A 19,271-nucleotide genomic window follows, 5' to 3' on the forward strand; every position below is an offset into this window, starting at 1 on the left:
TTAATGTCAGTTATAATCGTTTTCTTGCCACGTATTTATTATGTTATATTATTAATTCGTGTATTCGGTCGTCCGGTGTCTGATCGGTACACATAATATTTGCAAAAATGACAAATTCAAAAATGAAATAGAGGTATATTATGTTATGGAAAAGGCAATCTATAACCTGTTTCCATAAAGGATAGTTCGTAATCATTTAAGAATACTCGAAACACATTTTATAATTCTGGAAGTCAAAAAATATGTTTAAAAAAAAATATTTCAGAATGGTTTTCTTGTCTTCTGAAAATACTTTCTGCTTAAGAAACATTCCCTATTCCATGACCTCCAAAACTACTAAGGATAATTTAGATATTTAGAAAAATGTAGGTGTGGAAGAAGAAAAAATATAAGGGTGAAGAAACACCCAATTCACTATAAGTGGTCCAAACTAAACTAGAAAAGTCCGTCACTCTCACTGTCAAGTGTCAACTACACCAATTACACAAAAATGAATTAATTAAATATTTTTAAAGCAGAGGATTGTGGGATTCCAATTCGAATGCTGAAGACTACGAATATCAGCCACACGTAAGTGCAACAAGATTATCCCCCACAAAATAATGTATTTAATTTATTTTTTTATTTTAAATTTAAATTTACACACTGTTAACGTTTTAGTCTATTTTTCTTACGGGAGTTTCGGACAAATTCGGCTTCGCCACTTTCCGCGGCTATCCAATATCCATAATCAGTTCATCACTTTTCTCGTCGCGTCAACGTCATCGGAATATTATTATTATTGTAATTAAACGAAACATGTTTAGTAATAAAATAATTGAATTCGGATAAACTATTCACCTGTTCCGTTTTGATCGTTACGGACACATACACCTTCAACTACCTAGCTCATCCTCCTGCACGGCATGCACGACCACCGTAACCATAACTGCAACTGAACTGAACCACGCTAAGATGGCGTTATCTTGGCCACACGTGCTGCAGATTCGTTCTCAACCTTCTCTCGGACATGCTAACTTCGTCTTCTTCTCCGATCTCACTGAATCCCGCGCTGTGGAACTGTCGTGCACTGGTTCCCTCACTCTGCTTCGTCGGTGCAAGATCTCCGCTCCATCTGCGGCGGCGCTGAAACCGGTGAAATGCCTCAGCAGATCCACGGAGGAGAAGCAGAGCGACGCCGAAACCGCTGTATCCGACTCCGAAGAAGTTTCCGATGAACCAGATGACCGGAACCGAACTTCCTTTCCGGCAAACGGTCGTGTTGGTTCGCAGAGGATTCTCACCACGTCTTCAGGCGATTCTCTTTCTCTCGGAGTTCGAGAACCGGTTTATGAAGTTCGTTCTTATGAGCTCTTTTATTTATTTTTTTAATTTTGAAATTTAATTGTGGAATTTAGGCAAGTCTCCTGCTCCAGTTAAATGAACTAAAAGCTTAGGTCTAATGTTGTTGACGGCTTCACTCTATTTTAATCCAGCTTATAAGTAGACAATTTTGTAGCTGAACTCTCAATGAAACCAATCATTGCAGTTTATGTACAAGAGAAGAATCCACACCAAAATATTAGTTCATTAGAGGGGATATCTCTCTGATTAAGTAACACATTAACTAATTTATCCTATTGGAACTCCTGCAACGAAATTAGCAGCTTGATAATGTAATTGCATACTAGTAGTAGAGTTTTCGTTCATCTCACTTGTTTGTTGTGTTTCTTTTCCTCTTTCTGTTTAAATAAATTGTGAAGGTCGTTGAAGTGAAGTCTAACGGGAAAGTGTCAACTAGAAAAATCAATCGGAGACAATTGTTGAAGTCAAGTGGTAAGTAAAATTCATCTATGTCCTAAGATTTGAAGTCGAGAATACTTGCCTCTAGTATCTTATCACATTCTGTTGTTCATGCTATGCTTATTTCACTTTGGATGAGCTAAATTTTAAATGAGTTTCTTATAAACATGATTATAATAGAATTTGCGCAACAATTGTCTTTTAATGGGGCAATGTATCTGCATCGTGTTCTGTTTGTTTTGTGCAATGATACTGTTCATCTATTTATATATATATTTTTTTCATGTTCTGTTTAATTACTCAGGTCTTCGTCCTCGGGACATTCGAAGTGTGGATCCTTCATTGTTTATGACAAATTCAATGCCTTCTTTGCTGGTAAAATTTCTTCTTCCCCCATATAATTTCTTAATACCTCGTTGTATGGATAAACGCAACGAATTCAAGTTAATGAATATACCCACTGATGAGGGCCCCGTTATCCATGTTATTGTCAACAATGAATTCCACATATTTTTCCTGAAAAATTGTATGTTTCGTTACATAGTTTAAGAAATATATTTTGATTTTGGTTTTCGTCCTCATCCTCCCCAAATTGCGGCAAAGCACTCCTTAGCTACGAGATACAATCAAGTATGTAGATAGGTTAATTGGAAAACAAGACTTGTGCCCTAAAATTTTGGGAGTAAAAACTACGAGAAATCGCTTAGAAATATTAATTTAATCATCCTGCTATGAAGTTAATAGATAAGTTATTCTAGAGCTATTATTACAATGTTAATAGAAATTCATCCTCAAAATGAATTCATTTATGGTTTATTGTGTGTGTATATGGTTGTATATACATATATGCTCACACATACACAAAAACCTTTTATTTTGTAAACTTTACCCCATACGTGGTAAGGATGAATATACTACGTGGGTATAGATTGCTGCCTTTATCAATTAATTATTTATTTCATTTCTTTGTCCTGTATTAGGTCCGGGAGTATGCTATACTTCTAAATTTGGGTTCTCTACGAGCAATAGCAATGCAAGATTGTGTACTGATATTTGACAATAATCGGTATTATTCTAATTCTGAAATAATTCATAATTTATATGGGACGCATTACCATCATTATTCCTTTGATAAAGTAAGAGAATAGACTAAAACTTTTGTTGATATTTATCAGTATAGGTGGGAAAGCTTTTCTAGAGACATTGCTGCCTCGATTGAACCCCAAGAACAACAATGGAGGACCATCGATGCCATTTGAAATTGAGGTTAGTCTGGAATTTCAAATTTTCTTCATTTAGCATCCCGATTACTAAATAGGAGAAAAACAAAAATAGAGTAGCAGTCTCTTCCCGATACTCTTGTGCACTAATGCTATGCCATTGTGTTCTGCTATATCATTGAAACAAGAAGATCCGCAGTCCTATGAGACAAAAAAGTAAAGTGAAACTGGAATGAAATTGAATATGGTTTATTTTCAAGGGTTGAAATATGATAGTCATCTGGTCACCCTCAAGAGTGAGGATATAGTATGAATATAAATGCATTTCTTCCTAATTTTATTCTGAGAAACAAGATAGTTCTAAGAATTATATTTCGATACATATATTACTGTGCTCAACTCAAGGTTTGGTAAACCTAAGATGGTGTGGTGTCATGGTAGTTGTTGTGGATGCTTAGGAATACTAATATAAAATAATGACAATATTATAACAAATAAAATGTATCAAGTGTAAATATGAGGCAGAAGGATCTAATCATGGTGACAATTACAAAATGTGGAAGACCAAGAGAAGTGTCTTAAACAAAAAGCACACAGGGAACTCTTAAAACTATTTTTGGACAGTCAATTTCCAAGTAATTGGGCCAAAGTTTGTTCCTTGGGGCAAACACCCTCTTCAAAAGCAACATTTAATATGACTGTTTAGGTGAGGAGGCATATAATGAGTTGCCTATCATGGGTGTAGTTTTGTCATCATTTGCTTGTCATCTTACTCATACTGTTGTGAATTGTCTTCCCCTTAGTCATTTGGTGAAATTTTCAGGTTGTTGAAGCAGCATTGCTTTCAAGAATACAGCGATTGGAGCAGAGATTGATGGACTTAGAACCTCGTGTGAGTATGGGAACACAGTGAGTAACTGAGTATATTTATGTTAATTCTTTGTACGTGTATACTTGCTGATATTTTTGTCTATTTTGTTTTATTATTATTTTGACAAGTAGAGTAGCTATTTCTAAACCATCCGAATAAAAACTGGTAGGGAACTTTTGGCTTTATTTTTTCTCGTGTAATGTGCTCCAGCCACTCTCTCTATGCAGACATTCTACACGATCTTAAATATATCATAAAGTGCAAGTCATGGTGCTTTACTTTTAACATGGCATGCATCCAGAAGCAGAAAACTTTCTAATTTTAATATTTAATGGACAATGTTGGGTTTTTGGTTTTGGAGACCATAACAGACATTTATAGCTTCCCTCTATCTCCGAATTCACTACTTGATTGGAATTTTCTCTCCCTCTCCCTTTTGATCCTAGGTACAAGCTCTTCTTGAGGCCTTGCCAAATAGGTTAACTGGTGACATATTGGAGCAGCTTCGTATTAGCAAACAAACTTTGGTACTTCTATCTCTTGAATTTTTAACCAATCTTGAGTGGTTCTGGATAAAACTTGAAATTTAACTTTCTACCCAATTTCTAGGTTGAGTTAGGCTCTAAGGCAGGAGCTCTCAGACAGATGCTGCTTGACCTTCTGGAAGATCCCCATGAAATACGTCGTATATGCATCATGGGACGAAACTGCACACTTAATAAAGGAAACAATAATATGGAATGCTCGGTGCCTTTTGAAAAGAAGAATGCTGAGGGTAAGCTATTTGAAATATAAAGGAGTTTTCTGTTGCTAACATCAATACGGATCTTTCCTTTCCACAGTAGTAGAGCTATAACATAGCTTCTCATTTCTTTTTTTTTCTCATGGTATGTAGAGGAGGAGGAGGAAATTGAAATGCTTTTGGAAAATTATCTTCAAAGGTTATATTCTCATTCCAAATATGTGCAATACATTTCATAGTTGATTTTTTGTGTGAACTAACGTGTTGTTGAGGATTTATCTGATATTAAGGCTACAGTCACTGAATTAACATAAAAAAACACAAATTGAAAGGAAAAACATTAACCCTTCACCTGTCACTAATATTCTTACACAAGACTTCAATGTTACAAACCCCTTGTACATCCAGAAAAGTTCTTTCAATATGTCCCACGTGGCCTAGGGATATAATCCAAGTGGTCCTTATAAAAGTTGTGCAATCCAGAGAGGTTTTAGAATTGAGTTAGACCCATTCTATTTCTATTACTCTCTAATCCATATTAGAATATCTAAAGTGAAACTGCATTTAGAAACAAGTCTCATAAGGTGTTAAATATTTGCTTTATGTATTGCATGTAACTGCATGTGACTTTATGTTTTATTTCAGTTTCCTAAATAATTTCATAATAATAAATTATTTGCACTTTTACTTTATGAGAAAGTCACTTAATTACTACTTTTACTTTAGGAGCGAGTATGAAAGTTATGATAATTATATGTATAAAATTGTCAGTCTGTTTAGCTCTTTCAATTCTTTTAAATATAAACATTAATGAAATATCAAGTTCATTACTTCCAGCTGAAAATATTCCGACGTGTTCCGTTTCCCTTTTTCCTTAATTTTTTCACCACAATTCCAACAATTGGTATCTAGAGTCCTTTTCTTCTTGGACTTGTAAAATGGAAACTGAAAAGTTTCTCCTTAGCAACTCCTCATATAGTTGATGAGGAGAAGTGTAACCTTTGGGCAATGAAAATGAAGTCTTACTTGGAGATATTTGATCTTTGGGAAGCTGTGTATTTTAGACCATCTTTACAAGAATCATGACTTTTAAATCAGCAAAATAAAATTGGGATTATCTAAAACAGGAGTATGTTGAAGATGAAAGAATACAAAACATGCAACTACTTAATTTAATGATGGAATTTGAGTAACAAAAGATAAAAGAGTCTGAGACAATCAAGGAACAATCAAACAAATTGTTGGGCAGTGATTTCGTTGATTCTAGAATTGCTAAGAAAATTCTAGTAATGGTCTAGAGAGGTACAAAGAATCTATGGTATCACTGGAGAATACAAAGGATTTGTCTAAGATCAAATTGGTAGAAGTGTTATGTTAGGAATTCAAGGTGAGTTGGAAGTCTCACATTGGGTAGAGATGAATACGATGAGTAATATATAAGGAGAAAGACCCACAAACTCACAGTCTTAGGACTTTGGATTAAAGGTAGTGTCCTGGTCTTTTATATGGATTTGTTCATGGTTCATTTGTGCCAAATGTTGTCCTTGGTATCTCCTCTCGAAAAACTTAACATGCTACATGCTCGGTAGACCCAAGAGCAACGAAGATTGATGAGACAATATAATGTTAAGTTTTGATGATGTTTGAGATGATAGATCAATTTGTCAATAGAAGTATGCCAATGAGAATTTAATGAAATTTAAACTTTGAAGAATATAAATAAACAAACACTTCTATAAATCGTAAGGAAAAACTTTGTAAAGAAGATGGAAGAGAGAAGATAGGCCACACATATTTTAAAAGCATGATTTGTTTAATTTATCTTACAGCCACTCGGCTTGACATCCTAAATTATATAAGTGTTTTTTCTCGGCTTATTCATTGTGCAAGTAAAATGCACCTCAAAGCTGCAAAAAAGGTGTTTAGATATGTTGAAGGCACATGCAGTTTTGGCCTTAAGTACAAGAAGATTGAAAATATCAAGCAAGACTTCTGTGATAGTGATTGGGGTGACTTAATTATTGATATGAGAAGCACATCAGGGTACTATTTTGCACTTCTTTTTATGAAGATTGAAAAGACAAGAAATTGTCGCTCAATCTACAATAAAAGCTCAATTTGTTGTTGCTACCACTACTGTTAACCAAACTTTGTGGTTGAGAAAATTTATTTGACCTTAACACGGAGCAAAAGGAAAGCACTAAGATTCTTGTTGACAGTTTGCAATGGTTATATCTCACAATACCATCTTTCATAGGAAAACCAAGTTTTTCATCATTAAGTTATTTTTCTCAAGAGAAGCGCAGAAAAATGGAGTTGTTACTCTATTTATAGAACAGAAAACCAGGTTACAAATGTCTCTACCAAGCCACTACATATCAACTAGTTCAAGTTCTTAAGATAGAAGATTGAATCTAGCAATCCTTAAAGCAAGAAGTAGTGTTAAATATTTACTGTGTATTACACGTGACTCTATGTTTTTGTTTCAGTTTCCTAAATAATTTTATAGTAGTAAGTTATTGCCACTTTTACTTGAAGAGCAAATCAGTCAGTTACTACATTTACTCGAGGAGCAAGTCGGTCAATTACTGATAATTATTATATCTCTAAATTTGTCAATATGTTTTGCTTTTTCAATTATTATAAATCTAAACAATGTTGATCAATAAAATATCAGATTCATTGATTTCAGCTCAAAATATTCTGACATTTTGTTTCTCCTTCTTTCCTAACTTGTTTTTCTGCCATAATTCCAACATAAAGTTTTCAAACTCAATTATTTGTTTATTGTTCTAGCAAATGACATTTGCTTTCTTTTGTTTGTAAGTCTACCATTTCTAATGACTTCTTCACAAAAGTGATTTCTCTAAATGCACATACAGATGTGAATCCTGTCATGGTCAAGCTGAAAGGCTTCTTGATTCTGCAAGGGAAATGGAAGATTCTATAGCTGTCAATTTGAGGTTTGAATATCTTTACCTTTTGATAATTGATTGTGGGTAACTGCATTGAAAGATTACATACTTTGATGCTAAAAAGTTAGTGCTCTTCTAAAGCCATGAATATGCCAACCATGGGGTTGTGTTTGGAGTGCTATCTTTGGAAACAATGTGACTGCTTAGGCTCAGAAGTCATATTAGGCATTGAACCATTTAATCTCCATATTGTCAATGAGGTTAAAATCATGGTTTAATACTTTGACATTTAAGAATTTCAATAAGACAGGTGGAGATCAATCAAGAATTTCAAAATTCAAATCTCACAATTAAGAATGCATGAAATATCGGGTGCTGTTATTGCAAACTTAAGGGAGCCATCTCGATACCTTCTTGCAACAGTTTTCCATAGAGTAACCTGTGAGCATTGTGCATTTAGTCAGACATTATAATATAGATTAGGTTAAATTTAAACCCAATTCAAGAAAAACTAATTGTTTTATGTCATCAACTCTATCTATCATTAGAAACCTTCTAATAAAATTGATTTCATTCAACAGTTCACGAAGGCTTGAGGTTAGCAGAGTAGAACTCCTTCTGCAGGTTGGAACATTCTGTGTGGCAGTGGGTGCCCTTGTAGCAGGTACAGAGTTTGGGTGATTATTGGATGCGATATATAAAATGATACAATGGGTTTTAACAACCCGTAGTTAACTAGCCAAAAGAAAACAACCACAGTTTTAACCGATTTTTTTTTAATTAATCACTCTCAAAACCACATTAACCAGCAAAACAAAAATTTATTTCAAATCAATTACATTAAAAACTTATTGAAGTGAACTCAAAACATTTAGTAAGTTATCAATTTTGTTAAATTTTTAGATGGCATCAAAACATTTGTTTTCGGAGGGCAATCAAAACGTGTTTAAAAATTTAATAAATCATTATCAATTTAGTTCTGAAGTTTGGCTAAACACATGATTCTACCATTTAACCACCTGGTCAGGGTGCATGCTAATAAATTTGGTACTATTATGATCATGGCTCCATTTTACTGCTTTAAATTATTTATGTATAAAACACGTACAAGATTTAGATTAAGATGTACTCAATTTGATCTTGAAAGGAATCTAACAAAGGAACATAGGAACTTTTAAGAATACAGTAAGGTTGAGCCCCGACACTTACCCTAAGCGAAATCATAGATCCTCTTAAATACAAATATTTTAAAATATTAAAGTATTGAATTTAATTTAATTTATAAAAATTGAAAATCCTATTAAAAAAACAAATAAACCAAAAGTAATCAAATGTTCGACTTATATTTTATTGGATTTCAGATTTAATTTTGGAAACTAATTCAATCCAAACAAAACATTTACATATTTTTATTTTTATTTATAAATGTATGAGATACCCGTTCTTATAGTTTCATTTCTTATATATTTATAAAATTATCACAACATATACTTATTTATGAAAAATAAACTTATTTGAAGAAAATAAATTTAGCTATTCGAGTAAATGTACACAAATATAATCATTAAAGTGCTAATTTATTTTTTAATAGTATATATTTGGAGATTTTATAATATATTATTATCTATATAATGACTTATACATAAGATATTTGAAATACTTTTAACAAATCTCAAAAACATGCATCACATTTTTTACAGTCGACAAAATATATTTTCTATTCATAAGATTGTCGTTTATAACTTGCAAAATAAAATATATAAATTATCATAAAAAGTAACTTCTTCAAATATTTTGAGATAAATACAAAGTATTGATTAGTTTCGTTAATAATTATTTTTCATAGTGATGCCCGAGAGTTTTTATAAAAAAAATATATTTTGAGATAAAATAACTACTGATTACATCAATATTAGGAGATAGAAAAAGATATACTTTATTTTTTAATAAATGCATATTATGGCATGAATAATTATGTCAACTCCAAGGAGTGGTTTATTATCTGAGAGGATATTATAACTGCTCCCTTATTATGATATATTTTGGTGACTTCAGGTATATTCGGCATGAACCTGAAGTCCTATCTTGAGGAACATGTGGTATGTGAATTGAAGTCTGAAGTCTTATTCTCTGCATGATTTGCGTGATTCTTATTGGAAGCTGTTATTAATCAGTCTTTAATAACCACATGTTTGGACTTGATGCAGTTGGCATTTTGGCTGACAACAGCGGGGATAATTGTCGGTGGAATTATTGCTTTCTTTCTGATGTATTCCTACCTCAGGGCGAGAAAAATATTTTGATTGCAAGAAACTTCATATATATTTAGGTAATTTAAACCTGTCTCCCTACAATACTGCTCTAAACCATTTTTCTTCCGTCATTGGATCTATTATCATGATATTGAAATTGTAAAATCTTTAATCCATGATATCTCCATAGAAGCTAATGACCTTCCAGTAAACAACATAACTACACAATCTGTATTAATTCCTGCGAACCTGAAAGGAATCTAATTTCTTTTTCAGATAATTTCAGGTTGTGAACAATTGTAAGCACCCAAAAATGCAGTGATTTACACGAGGATCAATCCAAAATGACTTCGAACGTATGCATGATGGTACTCACATTACTGTGATGAGCATTCATTTTATTTTTGTTTTGGAGAAAGGGATACATTTTTTGGTTCGTGAATTCATAATGTATATGGCAATGACTGTCATGATAGATTGTCAGGAGATCATCGTTTGGTTGTTGTGAATGTAGGCGTGAGTCTTGTGTCCACTAAAACATTATTCAACTTACAATATTATATGTTATTTTTAGGTTCAAGGCACTGCATAGTTCAGTGCAAACGTCGATCAACACTTGCATGGTTTTCAAGAATGTAATTGCATGAATTGCATCTTCAGATTCAGTCATTATTCAAAAGATTCCTATAGATTAAGCTCGTTCGCTTTGTGCCTGGTTTTTCCATGCCGACTAAGTTAACTGACCCCTGTCATCAATCAACTAAGAAAAGTGATAGGTAGAAGCAGTACAAATATCAACAAGTAATTCTAAGATCTTGTAAGAAAAATCTCTCCGGTGAACGCGCTCTCTTAACTATTATTTATATTTGTTGGAGATCGCACATCGAATAGAGAGAAGGACAATTCATTGTTTATAAGTGGGTGCAAACTTCAATCTCATGAGCCAGTTTTATGGGATTGAGTTAGGCTTAAAATCCACTTTGTAATATAGTATCAGAGTCATTTCGAGTCTATCCTAAGGAGTGTTTGTTGGACTTATCAGGTCACCCGTTATCAGGTCGTTATCGGACCACCCATAATATTCATAAATTTCATGCCAGATTTTTCTTTCTCACCATTTCTTTCATTCTTCAGATTTTTATGAAATAAATGTTAGTCTTTTACAAAGTGTACCATCTCTATTTCCTTTTTTTTTCAAAACCTTTGTAATTTAAGAGGGAAAAGAAAACGGAGAGATTTTTTTTCAATCCATACAAGTACCAAATAATTAAACTTGTTAATTAATTAAATTTCAGGAAGTCGTCGAAAGGGAGGTAGTGATCTGATAAGATTAAAAAAAATTATTATGATAAATTTTAAATAATTATAATATTTTTATACGTTAAATTTAACTCAATTTTATAAAAATAATTTATAACATAAAATTTGTATTCATTTATATTTATTAAGTATTGTAATTTTTAGTCAAATCTTTTATTAAGTATTGTAATTTTCAGTCAGATGTCGAATATAACTATCAGTTCTGATCAATTAATAAGTAGGAATTTCGAATATAATTATCAGTTCTGAACAATTACTAGGTAGGAAGTTGAAGTAGTAAGTGGCAGATGATTAAAACATATTTGAAAAAGACTCAACTCTCAAAAACTATCATTTATTTTGTATGGTTTGTTTCAAAAGGCCGGTAAAAATAAATTCTTCAAAATGAGCTGTGCTGAAATATATTAGTGTTAAACATTTTTAATCAATAAATATCTAGGAATTTGCACTAAAGTAGTTAAACAGTTTAATAATCGCTAGGTCTTTTAAGAGTAAATAATCAATTTAATTTTTATTGCAGGAGGTATTGTATGAAGTTTTTCCGTGTATTATATTATTTTTAAGATTTCTTTTTATAATTTTCACTTCAATTCAAAGATTTTATAAAACTCACTCTAATGTGATAACAAAATATTTAGAAGAGCAATATGCGAAGATTTAAATATTTTAGAGGCTAATATATGGTAACTAAAATTTAGTGACACGTAAACTTTAGAAGACTGATAAAAAAAACTTTTTTTAAAACAGCTTCCTCAAACTTCTTTTTTCCATTTTCGTTTTTTTTCATTTATTTTTCTCCTTCTCAAACACATTTTTTATCCCTACTCAAAATAAAGAAATAAAAAGATGCTAGTGAATTGTTTATTAGCATACATTTGGACAGAAAGAAACCCATAGAAAAGAAAATGGTGAACTTGCTTTTTCATGTTAAAACACTTTTCTTTTTTCTTTTGAGAAAAGAAATGTAAAAATAAAACTAATGGGATAAATAAGTTGAAATAAATTAATTTGATTGCTCAGTAGAATAAAATTAGCTTTTTTTAAAATTTTGTAATTAATTGATTGGACGGAGATAAATCATTTGGGTTATGTCTAAATCCATCCGCTTATAAACAAAATTAGAAACTCTAATTCAGCCAAATATATATTATAGATATGTGCATACTATGATAATGAACCCTAAGCTCAGTTTTAGGTTAAAACAAATGTGAATTACTAGTTAAAAAACAAACCAAAACTAGGAAACAAAAGATGTAGTAAAGTCTTCAGCAACAAAATCTGATCTGTGGATACATAAAAAATAATAATAATAACTCGTTCAAATGTACAGTTCGAACCTCTCAAATATAGCACTTCCAAAAAGATGAAAATCTGACCTAGGGAGAAGCTTCATACAAATTCTCCAAAAAGATAAAACAGTGGTTATATCACAGTGTGACTAGCTTCCCCGGAAAGGGCTTCTTCCCAAATGACAACCTCATGTATGACCTTTGTTGCATATAACAGTTAACTACAATATCATACTCCTAAACAAGCCAATTAACTTCCATTTTGATGGCTTAACAAATTGGAACTCTTAGAGTTGCTTTGAATTTCCATCTATGGCCATATTCCCCATACCAACTTCCACAGCCTCATGCCCAGCTTTTTCCCTCTGCATCTTTTCAGATATTTCCTCATCAATTGCAGCATGCTGCACATTAGCCACTGAGGGCTCAAGAGTCCGGGGACCAGCACTGAACCATGGATGCTGAAGGCAGACTGCAGCAGTTGGCCTCTTTTCAGGGACAAAATCAAGTAATGGAAGAAGGAAGTCAGCCATGCTACTTGCATCTTCTTCACTGAAATCATACTTCTCCATCATCACCTTATTAAGAGGCCAGAAACGCAATCGACGGATGTGTCTCAAATCGCCATATCTATTGAAAAAATCTCGGGAATAGCGCCCACCAAGTGCAATCTGAAGGCAAAGGTATTCAATTTCTATGAGAAGGAAGGACCAGATAAATATTCACAGTTCTCGGAATAACATACTGCCGCAAACTACCTACTAGATTGTTTAGTTTTTGGAAAGCAGAAGAATTCATTAACACAGAAATATGGTTGAATAAAATAGCATCAGGAAAAAGTGTGTATTCTATGTTGAATGTTTTTTTTTCTTTATCACATCAACATGCAAACTGATAACAGCTCTAATATTCTACAGCCAAACGCAAAACAGGCCTACCTTGCGAGGCATCATCCCAAGAAGCTCCATCATCAACGCTAGATGATCCTGTAGAGTAGATTCCAAAATTGTCAACAATACATAGATTGAAATTGAGGACCAAATAACCACAGCAGTATTTCATAGTTTTGTAATTTTTTTTTTCCAAAAGAATAGGAAATGATGACATTTTCAGTTAGTAATGCGCAATATTTTAAATGAAACAGAGGCCCAATCACTTTTAAACAAGTTACTTGAGCATGACCTCAATTGGTTCAAACTTCAAAATGTGCTTAAAGAAGCATAGTGAAGCATCAATTTTAAGATCATTTGAATAAACAAACAAGTTCAAAAATTGAGAAGATTATAACATCTTCATCAAAAACTCCATAATTTAGTTCATCAACAACTTCAAAATGTTATTGACTTGAACTATTTTGGCCAAACCAACCTACAGAAGCATTTTAGCATGATAATCTTCTCAATCGTTGCTTCGTTGGGTTAAGAAAAGCTAAGGAACAAAGTAAAAGAGAAGAAAAAGTGTAGGTTTTCTGTTGTTTAAATTTGGCAATTAAAAGGTGTCGAAGTGAAAGAAATAACAATGGCAAAATGGGGTGGAGAATTCTGCTAGGCGTATCTCCAACAGATTGGCAATAGCATACAGGAGAGGCGAGTACAAAATCAGACATGATCATAGAGAATGTGGGAGAGAGAGGAAAGGGACAAATGTTTTGGTAGTGGCAGAGGTCACAGGGCACAGAAGCACTACTTTAATATGTATTCAATTTTATCTTAATTTTCAGAACTTGTTCACTGAATTTCTTCCTATCTTTCCTATAGTAATTTCAGCATCTATCAAGGGGTATTGTCCGAGTCTTCCAACATGACTCTCAACTGCAAACAAGCATGATACTCGGACAAAGGAACTGAAAGCCATTTCTCCACTTCCAAATTGTCGTCAACATAGACACACTGCAGGTGCATACTTGACATGACGGCATATCTTGGACCGGATGTGGCCCTACAATTGGATGCACATAAAGTGACACAGCCCATCCCTTGTATGCAGTGCAGACACAGCATGCTCCCTGAAAACACGATATATGCTGTTTTATTTTAAAAATAAGGAAATTAAAAACAAACCAACCTATTTATTTAGATATTATTTCTCCTTGCCATTTCATCTCCACTGTCATGATCATTCATAAAACTCAACAACTGTCGCATCTTCACCATCATGCACCATACCTCCACTGTCATGTATTACGAAAAGGAAGGCTTTGATGATGTTAACTCTTTAAGGGATAGAGGAAAAATGGATGCAAAATCATGGTGGCTTGTTCATGGAGCTCATGCAAAACCATGTTCTTGTGAAAAAAATTGGAACAACTACTCCTTCATGCATTCTTTGAAAAAGAAATAAGATGACCCCTCAAAGGACGGAGGATCTAGTATTTGATCATAGCAATCTTCATCTTCTCTCAAGAAACATCTCAAAATTCAATGAAGAGGCAATAAAATTGTGGGATATTGCAAAAGATGACTTCTCATTGGATGACAATGGGATTCTTGAGATTGCTCGTTTATCTCTTGATGAATCAAGCTCAGAAGATTTCTTTATAAACCTATTGATTTTTTGGATTATGAAGTATGATTAGTACTACTTACTAGACTTACAATCATATGAATATATTCATATGTGTGTGTGTCGTGTTCTTGTGTCCTATATCTTTTAATTTACATGTATTCTCGTGTTTGTGTCTATCAGCATCCGTGCCTCTTAGACATTTATAAGGCCTTGGGCTCTCCAAATACAACAGCTAGCTTTAATGGTGTGGCTCTCTCAAGGTTCAAATCAATTGGTATCATAGCCTTTATGCAATAGAAGGTGTGACTCTCACAAGGTTCTTATCAATTTTTAACAAATATTTACTTAAAAAATCTAGGAGAAATATTATTTTAATGCAAATAAGATTCAAACAATGTGAGGTACAAAATTGAATTTTACCATTGAAAACAACAACCCAAACGGTCAAGGACAAGTTTTATTCTCAGAACAAACATGATAGCAAGCCAGTTTCAATAGTCAAAATAAAAATAATAATAATAGTAATAGTAACAGAAAGCATTAGATCATTATGACAAGAAATGAAGCCAACCAGTGCTTTCAAAGTCCCAACAGGTGCACTTACCTCATCCCTATCATAGTTGTCACCACTATGAGGATCAAAAAGAACATCGCCAGAGGCAAGCTCAAAGCAAATGCAAGCAAAGGACCATAGGTCTGCTGGAGTCGAGTACTTAGATCCAAGAAGAACTTCAGGACACCTATACTGCCTTGTCTGAATATCATTTGTGAATTGCTTATAGGTCCAACAAGCGTTACCAAAATCAACCAGCTTGCACTTAAGATTGACAGATTCAAGCAACTTCCTTCTTGTAGTGCGGCTACCTCTTCTCTGACCATGACTTCCTTGAGGAACATCCTTATTTTCAGAAGTCTTTGTTGATTCATCTTTTCTAAGAGGACTATTAGATTTATTGTCACCAGATTCTACACTTGGTTTCACATCATTACTACAATCATCTTGCTCATCGGGTGCTTTGGGATCCTCCTCAGCTTCCTCAGCATGTTCCCTTCCAACACAGCCCTGGGCTGCCTTTTTAGCCTTTTTTCGCAATTTCTTTTTCTGGTTCTTGGTCAGATCTCCATTCACACTCTTACTGGCTATTGTTGTCCCATTTTTTGTGACAGTCTTATCCTTCGTGTTTGGAAGGATAAGTGGAACACCTGATTTTCTAGGATCCTTAGATGGATCTATGGGAGACAGAAGCAGGACATTCTCAGGCTTCAAATCAGTGTGTATTACAGAAAGCTCACGGTGCAAGTAATCCAAACCCACCAAAATATGGAAACAAATTTCCTTGACCATAGGAATGGGAATACCTCGGTAATCACTATACTTGATAAGGGTGAGAAGATTATCACCAAGGAATTCAAAAACCATGCAAACATGCTGGCCATTAGGTCCTGAGTGCTTAAAGTGATCCAAAAGCTTTACAACGCATTTTTTGTCATCTGGATCCCCATCAGCAATTTGTTTGAGAATCTTTATCTCATCCATTGCCGCTTCAGTGTAATGCTGAGCACTCTTTTGAATTTTTAAGGCAACATATCGCTAAAAACAAACAATTTAAACCATCAATAATAAAGTTCCAAACAATAGGATGCTGAGTGTATGTTAGCTAGGCATTGCTGAAATAATGAAGAATAACATAGACTCTGTTTGGATAAATTTCTTTGTAAACCTTTATAAGAGAACAAAAATTAATTGAACTTTTTCCATAAGCTAAAACCAACTTCTATACTTAACTTTTCTAAAAATTCTTCTTATCTAACATCTCCAGAATCTAAGACGCAACAATTGATTTGAGCTTAGGGGAGAAGCTCAATGTATTTATTTACCTTCTTATTTTCCTCTCCTGTAAGTGCTACTAAAGAAGTTTATAGAGACAGGATCACAGTCCTAAAAGGAATTTCCACCTAATGACAGAAACTCTAATGTGACACAGTAGCAAGACCAACAATACGGCGAATTAAAAGAACAAGGCAACAAAAAACAAATAACCCGATAACAGAATTTGTTAGCTGAAGAAGAGAGATCGATACATACAATAAAATAAAATATATATAAAGAAAAAGAACTCTTGAGATACCTTTACTATAGAACATTAGAGGTTGACAATTTTCTTTCAATAGCCAACCATAGACCAAAAATGAAAAGCATCAACTCCAATAAAAATAATTTCTTTCAATCACCAACTTTAGTAGGCTAGGTCAAATTCAGTTCATCCCTCCATAGACAAAAAAAACGGTAATAAATAGAAACAAAAACTTGTCCAAATCTCCATACAACAAACACTCATTCACAACCCAAATAAAATACAAAACTTAAACTCTCTTAACTAATTGTAAATTGTCAAAAGCGTTCATTTCTGTCATCTTGCGAGGAAACAAACAAAAGGGCACGCACCGATTTGTTAGTGTCCCAAGCGAGCCACACAGTGGAAAAATGACCCCAACCAAGCTTGCTCTGCACCACATACCACCCATTCTTGAAAGTGTCACCAATCCGAACCGCATGGTACCCTCCGCGCCTGTAATCTTCAGTTCCTTCGTCCTCCGAACTGTAATCACTCACCTCAGTCCGGTCCTCCGCCATTCCAGGACCTTCAAACACAAACCCAGGAAGGCAATTTGGAAAATTTCAACGAAGATAATCGATTTGACCAATATTGAGAAATATTGGAGTGAGAAAGAAGCGAGAGAGGGGCTTGAATTCGGTGAATGGTGGATATGGGAAATTAGGGTTTTTGAGTGATCTTGTTGCCGGGAAAACAACATAAGAACTAAGAAGGGAATTCAGTAGTAAGTCACATTTTGCCATTTTAAATAGAATAAAACTAAAACATAAATGTTTATTTTTTATAACTACAAGTTATAGTAAGTAAATATTTTTAATAGATAAATTATATTGTAATTAAATTTAATAATATATAATATTTTGAAGATGTAATTTATATTTTTAATTTATTATAAACATTTTATAATATGTTAAATTTTTATTTTAAGTTTTGGTATTTTAAAAGATATTAAAATTTAATTTTAAAAAGAAAATGAAACAACTAAATTGAAAAAAAAAATATTAGAAAAAACAACTTAAAGGTGTATGTGCTCCTTCTTTATTTTACATATTTTACATCTGAATATATTATTTAATCTACATAAAAAAATATCCCCTTCTAAATAACAGTCAAAAATTCATTGTGGTTCACTTTTCACATTCTATTTAATTTTTTCTAACTTTCAAGATTCTTATTATCTAATTTTTTTTTCCCTTTTCTAATTAGTGATTTAAAATGTTTTTATTTTAAATTTAAATACCTTAAATAATATCTCAAATTTAAACAAAATAATATAAAAAAATGTTATAAATAAATATTATTAAAATGATATTAAATTTAAAATTAGTATACACATTAATATTGAAACAATTAAATTTAAACTTAATAAATACGAATTCGCAAAGAAATGTGTTTTTGCTAGTTTGCATAATAGTATTGAGGAAAAATAGTTAAAAATATTTTTGTTAAGAAAATAGCAGCTAAAATCACTTATATTCAATATTATTACTTCTAGTTTTATATGAAAAGAGATAACCATGTACTGAAAAAAATATTATCTCATTTGATGCTGTAGTTTTTATCTCCACTTAAATAATTTTCATTTTTTCAGTTTTTGTAAAGGTTTATTAACTGATCTTTTCAAAACACTATCAATAAATTTATTAAATTTAATTAAATACACAAATTTCAAGTTAAAAAAAAACTTATATATTTTCAATTTCTCAAATTTATATTTTTTAATCCTTTCAGTAAATTATAGAAAATATTTTTTTATTTCCTGAAAGTTCATTTATTTAAGTTTACGCTAGAATGTTTTTATTTTTTTTTATTTTCACATATAATTTTGATATATTAAGTCCCTCACATTTTTTTTAAAAATAGTCCAAATTTAAATTAGTTTTTAATTTCTAATTTAAAAATAGTTTATTTTGATTTTCAAAGTTGATGTTGCTAAAATGTTGTTAACATAACTAACACATATTTAATTAAATAAATGATTTTGATGCTGTTTAAAATATTTTTCTTTTCTCCTTTTTTTAATAATTGTGGTCTGGATTATTGTTACTACTATAATGAAATTTTTCCTTTATCCTTACATAATGTGTAAGGAACTAGCTAATTGTGTAATAAAGAAAGTGATTTGAATGAGATATGTATGTATATTTTAATGTTTGAATAAACAAATTTATAAAATTGTGTTATCTTCGCTTTTAAATAAGTAAAAAAAAAAAGAAATTTAGAATGAAATTGAGTTCTGCTAGAGTAAACTATATTAT

General features: G+C 32.4%; 2 protein-coding genes across 6 annotated transcripts; one reads left to right on the forward strand and one right to left on the reverse strand.

The window, feature by feature from the left end:
* The first annotated feature begins 643 nt into the window (after positions 1-643).
* On the forward strand, positions 644-10,484 carry MGT10 (magnesium (Mg) transporter 10). 4 transcript variants are annotated; one of them, XM_068644281.2, is made up of 14 exons: positions 644-1,335; positions 1,743-1,815; positions 2,087-2,157; positions 2,763-2,848; positions 2,958-3,048; positions 3,826-3,894; positions 4,320-4,400; positions 4,483-4,648; positions 4,769-4,814; positions 7,498-7,578; positions 8,112-8,194; positions 9,586-9,629; positions 9,738-9,859; positions 10,059-10,484. In XM_068644281.2, the coding sequence occupies exons 1-13, from the start codon at positions 955-957 to the stop codon at positions 9,831-9,833; spliced, it is 1,368 nt and encodes a 455-aa protein (XP_068500382.2). In that variant the 5' UTR covers positions 644-954; the 3' UTR covers positions 9,834-9,859; positions 10,059-10,484. The 4 variants fall into 4 exon arrangements, 2 of the variants coding, with proteins under 2 accessions (XP_068500382.2, XP_068500383.2); XR_016520802.1 differs by having other exon boundaries at positions 659-1,335; positions 3,826-3,911; XR_016520803.1 differs by having other exon boundaries at positions 659-1,335; positions 3,826-3,911; positions 10,069-10,484.
* Positions 10,485-12,366: 1,882 nt separating this feature from the next.
* Positions 12,367-17,754, reverse strand: LOC137835676 (Protein kinase superfamily protein). 2 transcript variants are annotated; one of them, XR_016520801.1, is made up of 4 exons: positions 17,343-17,735; positions 15,501-16,487; positions 13,330-14,396; positions 12,367-13,062 (listed from the first exon to the last, which is right to left on the reverse strand). XR_016520801.1 is itself a non-coding variant. In XM_068644283.2 (4 exons), exons 1-4 carry the CDS (start codon positions 17,529-17,531, stop codon positions 12,679-12,681), a joined length of 1,608 nt encoding a protein of 535 aa, XP_068500384.2. In that variant the 5' UTR covers positions 17,532-17,754; the 3' UTR covers positions 12,367-12,678. The 2 variants fall into 2 exon arrangements, 1 of the variants encoding a protein (XP_068500384.2); XM_068644283.2 differs by having other exon boundaries at positions 13,330-13,377; positions 17,343-17,754.
* Positions 17,755-19,271: the final 1,517 nt, after the last annotated feature.

Source organism: Phaseolus vulgaris, chromosome 5 (genome assembly GCF_051622355.1).
Source record: "Phaseolus vulgaris cultivar YP4 chromosome 5, ASM5162235v1, whole genome shotgun sequence".
NCBI classification, from domain to species: Eukaryota; Viridiplantae; Streptophyta; class Magnoliopsida; order Fabales; family Fabaceae; genus Phaseolus; species Phaseolus vulgaris.

What these genes read in the sequence shown, in the direction of transcription:
- MGT10 (XM_068644281.2), top strand. Translation starts at nt 955, where the DNA reads ATGGCGTTATCTTGGCCACACGTGCTGCAGATTCGTTCTCAACCTTCT. An exon ending in TGATGGACTTAGAACCTCGT is followed by an intron (nt 3,895 to 4,319) that starts GTGAGTATGGGA and finishes TTTTGATCCTAG; the next exon opens with GTACAAGCTCTTCTTGAGGC. An exon ending in TGAAAAGAAGAATGCTGAGG is followed by an intron (nt 4,649 to 4,768) that starts GTAAGCTATTTG and finishes CATGGTATGTAG; the next exon opens with AGGAGGAGGAGGAAATTGAA.
- LOC137835676 (XM_068644283.2), bottom strand. Translation starts at nt 17,531, where the DNA reads ATGGCGGAGGACCGGACTGAGGTGAGTGATTACAGTTCGGAGGACGAA. An exon ending in CTTGGGACACTAACAAATCG is followed by an intron (nt 16,488 to 17,342) that starts GTGCGTGCCCTT and finishes GTTTGTTTTTAG; the next exon opens with CGATATGTTGCCTTAAAAAT. An exon ending in TTGGGATGATGCCTCGCAAG is followed by an intron (nt 13,063 to 13,329) that starts GTAGGCCTGTTT and finishes CTTTGCCTTCAG; the next exon opens with ATTGCACTTGGTGGGCGCTA.